The 15369-nt window shown below is 42.9% G+C and overlaps 1 protein-coding gene across 1 annotated transcript in view; it reads left to right on the top strand.

Moving 5' to 3' along the window:
- Positions 1-1680: 1680 nt before the first annotated feature.
- Positions 1681-15369, top strand: part of LOC147438299 (uncharacterized) — a 55658-nt gene continuing 41969 nt past the window's right edge. Inside the window, exons 1-2 of the mRNA XM_086487588.1 lie at positions 1681-1812; positions 1894-2026. Of these exons, the coding sequence (XP_086343714.1) occupies positions 1706-1812; positions 1894-2026 (240 nt within the window). The 5' untranslated portion in view covers positions 1681-1705. The remainder of the gene's footprint in view (positions 1813-1893; positions 2027-15369) is intronic.

The raw sequence follows: 15369 nt of genomic DNA, 5'->3' as shown, positions 1-15369 counted from the left end.
TAGCACACTATTGTTGAAACAAACATGCATGAGAAATTCGTGGTAGAAACAACTAGCTCATAGGTTTGAAGGCGAGAGGTATGAGATTCATATCGGTAGCCCGATGTGTACATGTGGAGACTTTGCAGAGCGAGTAGCATAGAGAAAACCATACATGACTTGCAAGAATATTTACTTTATCTTTCTTTGCTACTTTGGCTTAGATGCGAACCAAAATATGTTTATCCATTAGAGCAAGCTAACACATGAGGATCTACTTCGACTGTTCAATTGTTGTCGTACCACTTGAGTAAAGAGTGAAGTGTACTAATTGTATCCCAAGAATCTCTTGGCCCCCAGGAAACTTTTTTTTAACATTGTAATTCTTTTTTGAGAAATTTTAAAAAATTATTTCGCGTACATGATGGTGGCTTGTATTTGATTGTTTTTTAACTAAATGGTGTTGACTAAAGAAAATCTTATTTACCAAACATAGAGGGCATTATGTTGAGAGGTTGTAGAGACAATGGTCGACAAATTTTCCGGATATATATTTATATATATATATATTGAGAGAGAGAGAGAGAGAGAGAGAGAGAGAGAGAGAGAGAGAGAGAGAGAGAGAGAGATTAATTTGTCAACCAAAGCTAATTATTGTACCATTTGAGGCTCTCTTGAAATAAAAAAACAATGAAAAAAGATCCCTCCTAAAAGATCTCTCCAGTAGGCTCTTAAGGAAGCATTTTCACTGTAAATAACATTTGACAGAAAGTCTCAAAAAAAGCTCTCTCTAAAGCTCACTCTGTTCCCATCCCTCATGAAAAAAAAATGTACCTTGTCAAAGGCTCGCCATAGACCACAAGAGAAGGAATCTTGTAAGATAAACTCAGGAATGTTTGGGTTTGAGCTGCTGGGGGAGCAAGAGACGTATCCATAGGTGTAGGTAGGGTAGGACGTGTGTGCACGTGTGCGTAACACGAGGTGATTGGACCTTAAAGACCTCCACACGAAGGGCGATAACTGTTTTGAGTTACCCCTTGCCTCCTCCACTAACTGCACCTTGCAAAACAAAGGTATTACCCCCAACCCAGATGCACGCGTGTGAGACAAGGCACGTCACATCAGTCCCATCCCTCTCTTATTACGATTACCTTCCTCCGTGTGGGGGGGAACCTAGTATGACACATCATGGTAACATTGCATTATGGACGCAAGAGGAGTATAATAATTAGAAGGCTGCTATAAGTTACTCTCCATCTCTCTCTCTCTCTCTCTCTCTCTCTCTTTGACTCTCAAGATCACGATGCTTTACCATTTTCTTGATAGCGTTTTGCCTCAATGAGTGACCACTAGGAGCCCCATCCCGCCCAATAGTTGCAGGGGCTATGGGGGTTCGGGCTAGTAAAGGTTATGGTCTCGGGGTGTGTGTGCAATGGTTATGTGTCGTGGTGTGTATGCAATGGTTACAGGGGCTTGTTGAAGCACTCTAACCCCCATAACGTTTGCAAAAATGGGCTAAAGTTCCAGCGCGCTTTGCAATAGACGCTGCAAAAATAACTATATTTGAGCAGCTCCTAGGTTCTCGGCCCCTGCAAGACTGCAAGTCCCGTAGTTGTAACTTATCCACCAATGAATGTTTTTCTTTTTTACACCCCAAGTTAAAACGCAAAAATAAAAGTTCCTTAATGATTCAAAGGGACTTCTCATCGTGCCAAGTCCTGCATTGATGAAGAGATGTGCGACCCGCTGCGGGAGCAGCACACAGCGCTTAAGACTGACGAAATCTCTGTTTTTGCGGTGGGGGCACCGCCATGATTTCCCAGCGGCACAGTGGTAATGCTTACGTTGTGCGCGCTTGCATTATGTACGTAATATGTATGTGGGAGGTGCGAGCGTCTTGCAACGTGTATGCAGGAGAAGCCTACTTGGACAGACGCTCGCCCGATGTGTTGCTCTTCGCAAACAGGTTGAACGAGAAGTCGCGCAGCTTCGCGCCGAGGCTGCTGAATACCTTTACATTGGCCTCCTCCACCGAGCAGATGAGAAGGTGAACCCCTTCTCCACCTTTTCCGTGTTAAGAAGTAGAAAAGCAGGCAATTGCGCAGCTTCGTGCTGAGGCTACTGAATTCCTTTACATTGGCCTCCTCCACCGAGCAGATGAGAAGTTGAACCCCTTCTCCACCTTATCCTTGTTAAGAAGTAAAAAAGCAGGCAATTGCTCCTTGTCTAAACAGAATCCTAGCACCATTACTGGCATTTTAGTTTTGATACTGCCAGTCCTTAGCCCATACATATTGTTGAATGAGGATATAGAAGTCCTTAGTCCACATATATTGTCAAATGAGGATATAGAAGCCGGCATAATCTTAGGGGATATAGAAATGCTTAGTCCACATATATTGTCAAATGAGGATATTGAAGCCGGTATAATCTCACAGAGACTTGATGCGAAAAAGAGGAGTTGAGATAAATCTTTTATCCATATAAGACCATAAGCATGTAGGCTGCATTGCTATAATTTAGCTCTTTATGAACATAGGTAGATGTAGGATTGTTTTTGTGTGGCACGTTAAAGCCTTTTCCATTGTGAAATGAAGGGAATACTTTGTACTTAAGGTCGATGTGTGCTAGAAATGGATGTGGTGTGGAAGATTGTTCTTTTTGCTTGAAGTAGAACTTGTCTGAATAGATCTTGTGGCATTGCTCCAGCCTCCTTTAATGTTACAGAATTCTCTTCTCTTCTTCTTGACCAATGCTCTCTCTCTCTCTCTCTCTCTCTCTCTCTCTCTCTCTCTCTCTCTCTCAGCCGTATTTTGACCTAGTAGATAGCAGTTCACTCTTTTGATCATAACTCTTTCATTTGAACTATAATTTAGGTGATCTATAGTCTCAATCGAAGAGTACGAAGCCCTCTACACATTGATGTAAAGACTTTTTTTTTTGAGCAATGAAAGACTTTGTTGTAACATCTCAGAATTGGAAAAACTGTCAAAACTTTGTATTTTTGTTGCTAACTTGAAAGCAATGTCGGACAAATCTCGCAAGGGTGAAAAATCCACACTCGTTATGGAGAATGATGCAAAATCTCCAAGGAATCTGGATGCTAATCCAACCACATCGTCTACAACAACAGAAGCAATGATCATGGCTTACTTGGTCTCATTACAAAAAATCGTCAACAAGCAAGGTGAAGAGCTACACACACTTGCAATGGAGAATGGTACTTTAAGAGTTCTTGTTGTGGAGAATGAGTACCTCAAAAAGATTCTTAAAATGCAAACAACACGCTTGATACATCTTGAGAATGAAGTTCAAGAATGTAAGCGCTCTCTTGTTGACATGAATGTATTGAAAGAGCGCTTGAGTAAAGTTGAGAGTGATCATGTATTGAAAGAGGAAACAATAGATACAATATGACACGATGTATGTGAGATGAAAAATGTATCCAAATCATGGGTTGATATATGTAAGCATAATGTGGTTTCTACATCTCCTATCATGTAAGACGTTGTCCAAGCAAAGAATGTAGAGAACGTGACACTCAAGAATTGCAAGAACGGCAAAAACACTCAAAGAACATTGTCATTCGTGGAATCAAGGAGGAAAGTATGCGGTTGCTATTGAAGAGTTTTTTGCTACATACTTTTGCATGTTTGGAATCATGGCTTATGGTGCACATCGAGTTGGAAAACAAGGAGTCCCTCGCTCGAGAGAAAGACCTATTGTATGTACCATGGCTGATGAGGTAAAGAGAAAGATCATCCTTGACAATAGTTGGATCTATCTCAAAGGAACGAGTTGTAATGTATATAAGGATCGTACTCTTATGCAACAAAATGTACGTCGCAAAGCATACGAGGAAAGAAGCAAGAAGGTGAAGGTGTGATCTTAAGAAAAAAAGTCACTTGAGGAGGATGCAAGTCCACCCAACAAATAGGGACACATGATCTATGAGACCAACTCACGCTTGCGAATAAGCTTTTGGAATTATAACGGGTATCTATAGAATGGGGGAATTGGCATTAATGACCTTACTAATGACTCCGATATGATACTTCTTGTTGAAACATGGGAGCATGATGCACAGTGAATTCTTGGATTTTGACAAATACGATGTATATTCTTTGATGTGGGCCAAAAATGCAAAGCAATGTAGAGGCAAAGGAGGCATAGCATGTATGACCAAAAAAGGTTTGAAAAATGTGTTCATTGTCAAAGAAGATAAACATAAACGTTACTTATGGCTGAAAATCAGCCACCAAATGGTCAAGTCATGTTTATGGCTGGTTGCTACATTCCTCACTATGACTTCAACTTTTATGCTCGCTTGGATATGGATAGAGATCAGCCCTTTGTTGAACTAGAGGAAGACATTGCTCATTACAAGGACCAAGGTGAAGTCATTGTCTTTGGAGACATGAATGCTCGCATAAATACGTTACAACACGACACACAAGTCGACATGCCGCATGTCTCAAGAAGAATGGATGACTCATACATGTATAATCGAAGTTCTAATGATGCAAAAGAATTAAATCACTATGGAAAATCACTTTTACATATGTGCAATAGTATCGGAATGCTCATTGTAAATGTTGTATCTCTATGGCAAGGCACCAATGACTTTACATGTAGAAATCACAATGGTGATAGTGTGATTGACTATATGTTGTTTTCGGAAGCCACTCTAGAATGCTTTATACTTGGTGAATGAAATCCGGAATTGGATCACAAGATATTATGTATTGACCTCAAGTGTGGTAAAAGACCCGAGAATGTAGCCTCCAATTATGATGTGAATCATTTGTACCTACGTCTAGACTTCAAACGAGCACTTATATATGTTGATATGGTGGACCAAATGTTAAGCATGACAGAGCATAAAGAGAGTCCAACATTAGAATGCAAGTGGAAAGTTTTCAAAGAAGTAATTTTCTCTTATGCGAAGGAATGCTTTTCGGTGAAACATGTCTTGCAAAAGGTCTAAGAAGAGTAGCACCGAGAAGAAATGGCTTGACATGGAATGCATGTGGCAAGTTTTGGCAAAATCTAAAAGGCAAGCGTGTTGAGAGTTTTGGTGACTTGACTCTTGAGGATATGTATACGCATTGCAAGAACCTCTATGAGCAACCCAATGTTGATAAGATGGAGTGGTTGTAGCTTCCTTGCGTTTATGCCTCCTTCCTTTACCATTGAGGATGTAAGCCGCGCGCTTGAGAAACTTGCTACTCGCAAGGCAGGGGACCTTTAAGGTATCAAGGCTGAAATGATTAAATGGACAAGCAAGAGAACAAGATATTGGATACGCGATATGTTTAGCCTTGCACTTCAGTATGGCATGCCTGATGATTGGAGTGCAAATTGGATCAAACCTTTGCACAAAGGAGGAGATGTAAACAATGTGAACAACTATCGCACTATAATGGTTGGTTCTTTGATGGCAAAGCTATTTGGATGTATCATGGAGATGAAGATAAGTGAATGGGCTGGAAAGAATGACAAACGTGCGCTTGGCCAAGCAGGTTTTCGAAAGCATCATAGCACTATTGATCACTTTGTCACTCTTCGAGTTCTTATAGAAGCGTCTCGATTGAAAGAAAAAAAGTTGTATTTTTGCTTTATGGATTCCAAGAAAGCTTTTGACATGGCACCGCGAGGAAATCTTTGGAGATGTATGCAAAGCCTTCAAGTGTCGAGAGAATTTATGCATGCAGTCTTTCGCATCTACCAAAAAGTGATATGTCGACTACGTATGGGAGATGGAATTTCAAAATTTTTTGCAATCACCATTGGTGTCAAACAAGGCTGTCCACTTTCCCCAACTCTCTTTGGGCTACTCATTGATAAATTGGAATGCATGGTTCTTGATTTTATACAACAAGAAGACATAGAAGAGGTTAAGGTTGGAAATGCGGTGATCATGCTTTTGCTTTATGTCGATGATGTAGTGCTCTTGGCACATACATTAGAAGATGCACAAAAGCTTATGAGTGTCTTGGAACGCTTTTGTCTATATAGCGGGCTGATTGTGAATATATCCAAAACCAAGGTTATGCTTATAAAGACCCTCAATGACGAAAATCCATGTATTGTATACAACAATGAGCAACTTGAAGTGGTAGATAGCTTCAAGTACCTTGGCCTTGAGGTTCCATCCAATCATAAATAAAAGGATTGCGCGATGTGTCGCTTGGAAGCCGGAAAGAGGGCTTATTATGCATTTGAGAACATGTGCAATGCTGGAGAGATCAAGTGTTGGGCTCTTAAGAAGTACCTCTTTTACACATTGGTGACATTGGTGTTTCTTTATGAAGTGGAGGTGTGGGGTGGTAGCATCGGGAAGTCTACTTGGAAAGAGTTTGAGAATGTCCAAAAGCATTTTCTCACCAACTTTCTCCAAGTCAAGATACAAACACCCTACATGCTCTTACTTCTTGAGTCCGGATCGCTTCCCATTGAGGTCTTGGGCATGCAAAGGGTTGTGGAGTACATGCTTAGGACACAACGTAGCCCTTTGTATCGACTTCCTAGAATTGCGTATGAAGCAAGTTGAAAGGTCCAAAAGACATGCAAGAGCAAAATATTAAGTTCGGGGTGGATGCTTGACATCAAGGAATGGTTTGGAAGATGGGATGCATGTCACTTGGTCAAGGATGTGTCGATCGACTCCCAAGTTAATGAGGCCTTCTTACAACGCTAATGTATCACGGCTTGGGAGAAATTCGAAGGTTCTTGCTTCAGTCATTACACCACACATATTGTCGCAAACTACAAATCTCTCTTTTTCTCTGAACGAGGTAACCGAACCCATCCCTACATCCTTGAGCCCATCCCGTTGAGTACGATCCGCACCATTGCCTCCATTCGTCTTAGCTCCCATTCTCTACGCTGTGAGATAGGACGTTATGGCACTGGCGAGGAGTCTCATTGACTTTGCACCTTATACCCTCGTCAACTGCGAGAGAGTGAGTACCACACACTACTTGAGTGCTCAGCTTTTGAACACATTAGGTCCTCTTTTCCCCATATATTCAGCCATGAGTTTTTCCTACATACCTGCCTCTCCCTACCACGATATGAACTCTCTATTGCGACGCTCATTTCAGCCATTTTTGAGCATCGAGTCACTTATGACCTCCACTCACACCACGTGACATGTTCATTTGGTCCCATTGGTCATATTTGACCTCCGAGGACGATAATAGAACTCTCTCTCTCTCTCTCTCTCTCTCTCTCGGAGAGTACCCTTGATATTTACATAAAGAAAAAATTGCTTAGTTACAAAACAAGACTGAAGCCAAATAACAAGTTACAACCGTAGGTGAAAAAACACCTCAAGATCTTCCGAGGAAACATAGCTAAGGGAAAAAATCTAGGGATTAGGATAAGATAAACATACATGTAAAGGGGGGAGTAAAATTAAATAGAGGGATCAATGATGCTCAAGGGGATGTCACAGACTCTTGACGTATCAAGCCACTGAAGACTTTAGCCGACTTGCAGATCTCGACCGAGGAGCCTAAACCCTAGAAGCTGGAGAAGAAGAAAAAGGAGTTTCCTTCAACTTACATAACCGCGTCGAGTGGGGCAATTTATCAAAGAAGAGTTTCCACCAACTTATGGGACCCCGTCCGATGGGGCCCAAGTCCCTAGTACTTTAAAAACATTAAAATAAATAAGCCAACACACACTCAAAGGTATTCAACGTAAAGGAGATGACGAAAAGGTTGTATGGACAGATTTCGCAATTCACGCCGACAGACTATACGGATTTCCGCATTCTGCGCTGATTGTTGACGTGTCATTGTACGGATTTTTGCATTCTGCCTTGATTGCTGCTGATGTAGTAGATTGTATGGACAACTTCCCAGCGCTAGCTTTTGGGAGCCTGGGTGCTTTTAGACCAGATGATTTTCATGTACTGCTTTTCCAAGGTCAAGGGCCTTTAAATATATGCCATGAGCTCATTCTCTGGCACGTTTTTGCCTATGAGTGCAAAGGACAGAGTACCGGCTTGTGTTGTGTTGTAGCAACATAAAGAAATACTAAAAGGGGCACGAGGGTTTGGGGCCAGTGCTCTCTTGGGGTGGAACACAACCACTCCCCGTGTCACGTGACACATCCAACCCTATGTGTCCGTGGACAAGCTACAACATGACAAGGGTTCAGTCAGTCCAGTCAGTTTAGATTTAGAAGTAATCTGGCACTTTTGTGAGTCTATTCGTAGACCGTGCATGCCCAGTCACTTAGTGTAGATGCATATCCTGTGGTTGCACACAACACGATCATAAGCATTCCCATAAGAATCCATCAGAATCACTCAGTGGAATTTTCCAGTGCATTTAGCCTATTTTACCTATTTTTGACATTTTTCACTTATTATTTTTAAGTGACTTTTGTTGGAAAGTAGGTAGGGCAAATTGAGTAAGTTTGTATATAAGCAAATCTAGACTAGCACTAAATGGCAGAAGAGGCAACATGAGCCAAGCTCAGCAGACAACTTCTCAGCAAGACCCCTTGGTGGACCTTCCCTCCAAGCAGCAGATTCCCCCCATGCTATCGTTTTGAGCATCAGCCATTGTCTAGCGTTTTCAGCATCTGCACAACCGCCAGCAAGCCTCAGCCTTGGTGTTTTTGCATCAGATCCTCCCGCAGCATCCCACAGGAGCTAGCATTTTTGGAAAACACATCAGTCTAGCTTTTTTGGATTGCCACAGCGTTTGCAGATTGCAGCGTTTTCAGCCACAACATGCATCGATTTCAGCAGTAGGAAAACCATCAAGATCAGCTCTAAAAGGAGTAGCAGATTCAGTCGGAAAGACCTCAGTTTTCAGCCTTAATGAATCTCAGTTTTCAGCCCTAAACCTGCAGAATTTCAGCGACAAAGACCCACCGAAAACAGCCCCTAAATCAGCGTTTTTGGACTAGTCGCAGATTTCAGCCCATAGCGTTTTTGGACAGCAGTAGAAAGATTGTAGATTTCAACCCTAGCGTCAGCCTCGTCATCCCCGTCGTCGTCGTCAACATAGCCTAGACTTGCATCAGTCCCATGCATTCCATTTGTACCAGATTGTGCAATCATAAGTAGTCCACTCTCGCCGACGAGAGTGGGGCCTTCGGAGGAGGGTTTTACTATGTCTGTGGTGTCGTATCTCTCTTCTCTCTCTATCTCTCAGTCTCATACACTTTCACACACAGTGTCCATTCACTTTGTTTGTGATCATAGCATTCTCTCATTAAGAACGGAAGGCTCTCCCTGCCATAAGAACAAAAGGAACCTTGAGCACAGTTCGGAGCACTCATCTTGAGCAAAGCGCAAACATTCATTCCGCTGTACCTAACATTGGTATCAAAGCTTTGGCAATGTTCTGTATCACTCAAGGAAAGAACCACAAGAATCACAAGTTTTTTTTTGCTTGTTGAGGTCGCACGAACCCAAGTTCGCTTGGGCGTGTCGATTCCTAATTGTGTTTTTAAAGAGTGACAAGAATCTCAGGAAAGAAGGGCTTGTCCAGCCTCCCCTTGTGTCTCTTTTCACTCATTGAGAGCGGACCGTGCACTTAGCGGCCAGCCAATTGACGTGAGGTGGAAAAAAGAAAACTTGGTGTGAGCGCAAGGCCGCCAAGGGGTGTGTCCGCAGAAAGGAGTAGAACGCGGGTGAAGAGAAGATCCTTCTCAAACGCGGTTTACAAGCGAAAGAAAACCTCAAGAACCAAGACCCCCAAGAACCCAAGTTCCTCGTGAACTTAAGAACCCAAGACCACAAGAACCAACGACTTTAGAATGGTCATCACTCGAAGCGGAATGGATACTTCGCTTGGAGGTGATGAGATGAGAGAGGCGAAGAAGAATTTTCCCCACCATGAGGTTTTTCGGACCCTCCCCCTTCCCCATCTACGTCAAGGATTGCGCTAACTCCTATGGAGGAGTTGGACCAACAAAGAGAAGCAGAAAGAAAGGCCTACGTAGAAGAAATGGCAGCCATAGATCGTCAGTACGACTTGGAAGAAAAAGAACGTCAAGCAAGATTTGATCGCGAGACCAAAGCAAGAATGAAAGAGATGTTGCGACTCTTTTCTCAAATGCAGGCACAGATGCGAGAGATTCGGGAAAATGAGACTCTCTCAGTCTCTTCTTCTCCAAAGCATGACACACAGGATTTGCATGATTATGAGAAGCATGATGATGATTTGCATGATGATTTGAATGATAATGATTGAGCATGATGATTTGGATGACAATGACAAGCATGATGATTTGCATGATCAAGATGTGATTTCTCACAAGCATGATGATTTGCATGAAGATGATGTGATTGTTCACAAGGATGATGTGTTAGTGGATGCTTTTTCTAGCGAAGCTAATCTCGTTGTAGGTTCTATCAGTCACGAAGAACCGATCTTGGCTTTCGAGTCGAGGTCTAAAGAACCCCCTCAGAAAGAACCCCTTCAGGAAGAACCGATCTTGGCTCTCGAGCCTAGGTCCAAAGATTCAAGAACCCTCACAGGAAGTATTATGTGTTCGCATGATTGATACGCACGGATTGTTCGAGTGTTTCATTTGTGATCGTTTCCTGTATTTTAATCAGCGTCTTTATGTGATCCCTTTTCCTAGGCATGACATATTGTACTTTGAGTATGTTTCACTCATGAATGAGCACAAATGAATGCGGATTTTTCATGAGAAGCTGAAAAGTATGCATTCAAGGAAGTCACATTCCATGTCTCTTCCTTGGCATGACACATTTGTAGAAAGAGCACATAAAAGTATGAGCACTAAGCATGGGCATTTCCATTGTGAATTGCCACAGTTGATTGCTCTAGATCAAAAGAGAAAGATTCGATCTCATTGTTTGCATATGCGTGGTGAACGGTTTATCACTCCGTCTCTATGTTCATCTACATTGCATACACAGTCTTTAGCGAATATAAGATTTTTTTCATTCACTTTACATAGAATGGTATGTTCATGGTTTTGTGTTGGAAATGGTTTCAGGAATTTTCAGCCATGGAGATTCTTGAAGAAGAAAGAAGCATGACTCTAGACGGAGTTGAAGCATTGAAGGAGCCATAAAAGACTTTGTGTCGCCTTCGGTGCGGCCCAAAGAAGCAAGCGTTGCGGACCTTTATGAAGTTCAAGTACCGCGCGACCCACATATCAAAGTGGGCCGGCGAAGAGTCCCTTTTAGGATTCCGGATGCTATTGGCGATCTCCCTCGACGCCATACAATTCGGTACCAATACCTCACTTTGAAAAGGAGGGGATGTTACGTGACACATCCAACTCTGTGTCCGTGGACAAGCTATAGCATGACAAAGGTTCAGTCAGTCCAATCAGTCTAGATTTTAATTGATCTGGCACTTTTGTGAGTCTATTCGTAGACCGTGCATGCCCAGTCACTTAGTGTAGATGCATATCCTTTGGTTGCACATAGCATGATCATAAGCATTCCCATCAGAATCCATTAGAATCAGTCAGGGGAATTTTTCAGTGCATTTAGCCTATTTTACCTATTTTTGACATTTTTCACTTATTATTTTTAAGTGACTTTTGTTGGAAAGTAGGTAGGGTAAATTGAGTAAGTTGTATATAAGCAAACCTAGACTAGCACTAAATGGTAGAAGAGGCAACAGGAGCCAAGCTCAGTAGGCAACTTCTCAGCAAGACCCCTTGGTGGACCTTCCCTCAAGCAGTAGATTCCCCCCCATGCTAGCGTTTTCTGCATCAGCCATTGTCTAGCGTTTTCAGCATCTACACAACCGCCAGCAAGCCTCATCCTTGGCGTTTTTGCATCAGATCCTCCCGCAGCATCCCACAAGAGCTAGCGTTTTTGGAAAACAAATCAGTCTAGCATTTTTGGATTGTCACAGCGTTTGCAGATTGTAGCGTTTTCAGCCACAGCATGCATCGATTTCAGCAGTAGGAAAACCATCAAGATCAGCCCTAAAAGGAGTAGCAGATTCAGCCCGGAAAGACCTCAGTTTTCAGCCCTAAACCTGCAGAATTTCAGCGACCACCGAAAACAGCCCCCAAAACAGCATTTTTGGACTAGTCGCAGATTCCAGCCCATAGCGTTTTTGGACAGCATTAGAAAGATTGCAGATTTCAGCCCTAGTGTCGACCTCGTCATCCCCGTTGTCGTCGTCAACATAGCCTAGACTTGCATCAGTCCCATGCATTCCATTTGTACCAGATTGTGCAATCGTAAGTAGACCACTCTCGCCGACGAGAGTGGGGCCTTCGGAGGAGGGTTTTACTACTCTGGTGTCATATCTCTCTTCTCTCTCTCTCCCTCTCAGTCTCATACACTTTCACACACAGTGACCATTCACTTTGTTTGTGATCATAGCATTCTCTCATTAAGAACGGAAGGCTATCCCTTCCATAAGAACAAAAGGAACCTTGAGTACAGTTCGGAGCACTCATCTTGAGCAAAGCGCAAACATCATTCCGCTGCACCTAGCACCCCATCTCGTGTGTCGTACACTCTCAGTTCAGTTGTTATTTGAAGTACTCAAAGTCGTCTCGTCTGGTCTTTTGTGTTGGCACGTGGTGCGCGTCTCGTTACAGTGGTATTAGAGCTTTAGGCGTGTGCTTTTCTCAAAGCATATCGGTCCTTCAAGAGCAGACAGAGCAAGCTATCAAAGAATATTCGTATCCCTGTCCCGGACTTACTAGCCACTCCACCCTTAGCCACTCTATGCTTCGAGGAACTATTCAGAAGAATCCATGATTTCTTGAGCAGTGTATTTCTTAAAGATAATGCTATGTAGTGGTGGAGCTCAATTGCAACGCAACCGCATGCTCCATGGACCTGGCAAGCTTTCAAGACAATATTTGCATGCAGTTACATGACTTCTCTCTTTGAATTCCATATCTTGTCAAAATGGGGCAACTTAAAATGCTTGCCATAGAGACCATGGACGACTACAACCAAAGGCTTTTCGACGTCTACCTTCCAGTGTCCTTTAAGTTCATTCCCTTGGAGGACCAGTGCGAGCGGCACACCATTGGATTGCCATCACCATTACAAGGCTATTGTTTGTCCAAGCAAGTCTCAACCATGCAAGAGCTTATGGACCATGCCACGGTCGGCTACAAATTGATGAAAGGAAAGTTGGAGTTTACCAGAGAAGTAACTCCAGTCACTAACCAGAATTCCGGCAACAACGAACAAATCCTTGGGAGTCTCGTGAAACCCAACCTCAAAGGCCTCGTCTTACACAGCGTCAACGAGCAGTGTTACAAGAAGGTTGATGTTTCGAATGTTTTCAAATAGGGCATACATTCAATACATGTCTCCAACCAGCCTCGACGTCTTCAGAGCAACCTTTCGCTCCAATGGCTAAAAGATCCCAAGGACCACCTCCGGCTAAGAGAGCTAGACCCGCTATTGGAGTAGTACTTGATATTTATGGCATAAACCTTGAGAGTATAAACGAATTGTGCAAAGCTTATGGCAAATTCAACGGCTTAAAAGCCCTAATCTTCTTTGACTTCGGAGCTACATAGAACTTCATCCATCCAGAATTCTTGAAGCAGATGGACTTTTATTATGATGCAGAGGGATGAGAAATTGAAGCCAAGTTAGCCACCGGTCGGACCGAGAAGGTGGTACCTCTCATCGATGCGCTTCCAGTGACCACACAAGGATACCATGGAAAAGCCGTTTCCACATCATGAACTCGGAAGCGTACCATTATCGTGATGCAGAAGGACGAGCTAATGCATATGCGAGCATTTGTGTTGCATTGTGATGTGCCAACCACCAAATATTCCTCATGGGTGAGATTGCCTGGGTATGTAATTTTAGCGCATCAAGACACTTGTTATAGATCAACGTGGTCTGGGTGTGATGGCTAATTTTGCTAAGCCGGAATATCAAGAGCTTCGATCTGGAATGAGAAAACTGATTGTCCCTTGGACTGTCCCTTAGAATGACCCTCAGGAAATTTCTTTTGAGTTGTTTTGCAGATATACTGTAATCGCGGATGATTACTTCTTTCAAGAATGGGGGATGTCACACACGGTTGACTTGTCAAGTCACCAAAGATCTGTCAAGCCATCGAAGACCTGAGCCTTCACTTTTGTAAATGAGTGAAGCTCATTAGTTCTTGCATGACCCATAAGGGGAGTTCCCACTACAAATATTTACAGAGCCATAGTGGCTTATTGAAATGAGATTCTAAGATACTGTGCAACTATAAAATGGCCAAGAATAATTGTCGTCGCCTCTTCATCAACTCCCCGCATTCCACTCTACAAAATCATCATCAACTCAATTAGTAAAATAAATAGACAGCACATAATTAACCATTACGCCCAGCTATCCCAATTGCAGTTAACGACTACAACAGGAGGGTGCCCAGTCTCGTAACATGACTTGCAGATCTCGGCTGAGGGGCCTAAACCCTAGAAGCTGTTGAAGAAGAAGCAGGAGTTCCCACCAACTTACATAACCTCGCCGAGTGGGGCAGTTTATTAAAGAAGAGTTCCCACCAACTGTCACGTGCGCACTTCACTCACTGTCATGTGACACATCCAACTCTATGTGTCTGTGGACAAGCTACAACACGACAAGGGTTCAGTCAGTCCAATCAATCTAGATTAGAAGTGATTTTGCACTTTTGTGAGTCTATTCGTAGACCGTGCATGCCCAATCACTTAGTGTAGATGCATATCCTCTGTTCGCACACCGCATGATCATAGGCATTCCCATCATAATCCATCAGAATCCTTCAGGGGAATTTTCCAGTGCATTTAGCCTATTTTACCTATTTTTGACATTTTCACTTATTATTTTTAAGTGACTTTTGTTGGAAAGTAGGTAGGGCAAATTGAGTAAGTTTGTATATAAGCAAACCTAGACTAGCACTAAACGGCAGAAGAGGCAACAGGAGCCAAGCTCAGCAGGCAACTTCTCAACAAGACCCCTTGGCGGTTTCCCCCTCCAAGCAAGAACTCCCATCTCCCTAGCGTTTTCTCATCAAGGAGACCTTCACTGCATCAAGCCTTGCCTAGCGTTTTGCATCAGCAAGGATCACCAACAGAGACCAGCATACCTAGCGTTTTTGTTCCCATCAGCCTAGCGTTTTTGACAGATTGCAGCCCTGGCGTTTTCATGAGGATTCAGCCCCTAAAGAATAGCAGATTCAGCCCAGAAAGACCATCAATTTTCAGCCTTTAAGAACCTCAGTTTCTAGCCCTAAACCTGCAGATTTTCAGCGACAAAGCTTTACCTATAGAAATAGCCCCAAAATCAGCGTTTTTGGATTGTAGCAGATTTCAGCCCATAGCGTTTTTGGACAGCAAATAAAAGATTGTAGATTTCAGCCCTTAGGTCGGTGTCGCCATTCCTGTCGTCATCGTCGACATAGCCTAGAGTTGCAT

This window comes from Adiantum capillus-veneris, chromosome 17 (assembly GCF_014529385.1).
Source record: "Adiantum capillus-veneris isolate H3 chromosome 17, ASM1452938v2, whole genome shotgun sequence".
NCBI classification, from domain to species: domain Eukaryota; kingdom Viridiplantae; phylum Streptophyta; class Polypodiopsida; order Polypodiales; family Pteridaceae; genus Adiantum; species Adiantum capillus-veneris.
The sequence above is the reverse complement of the archived record's forward strand: the minus strand, read 5'-3'. Positions and strand labels throughout refer to the sequence as shown.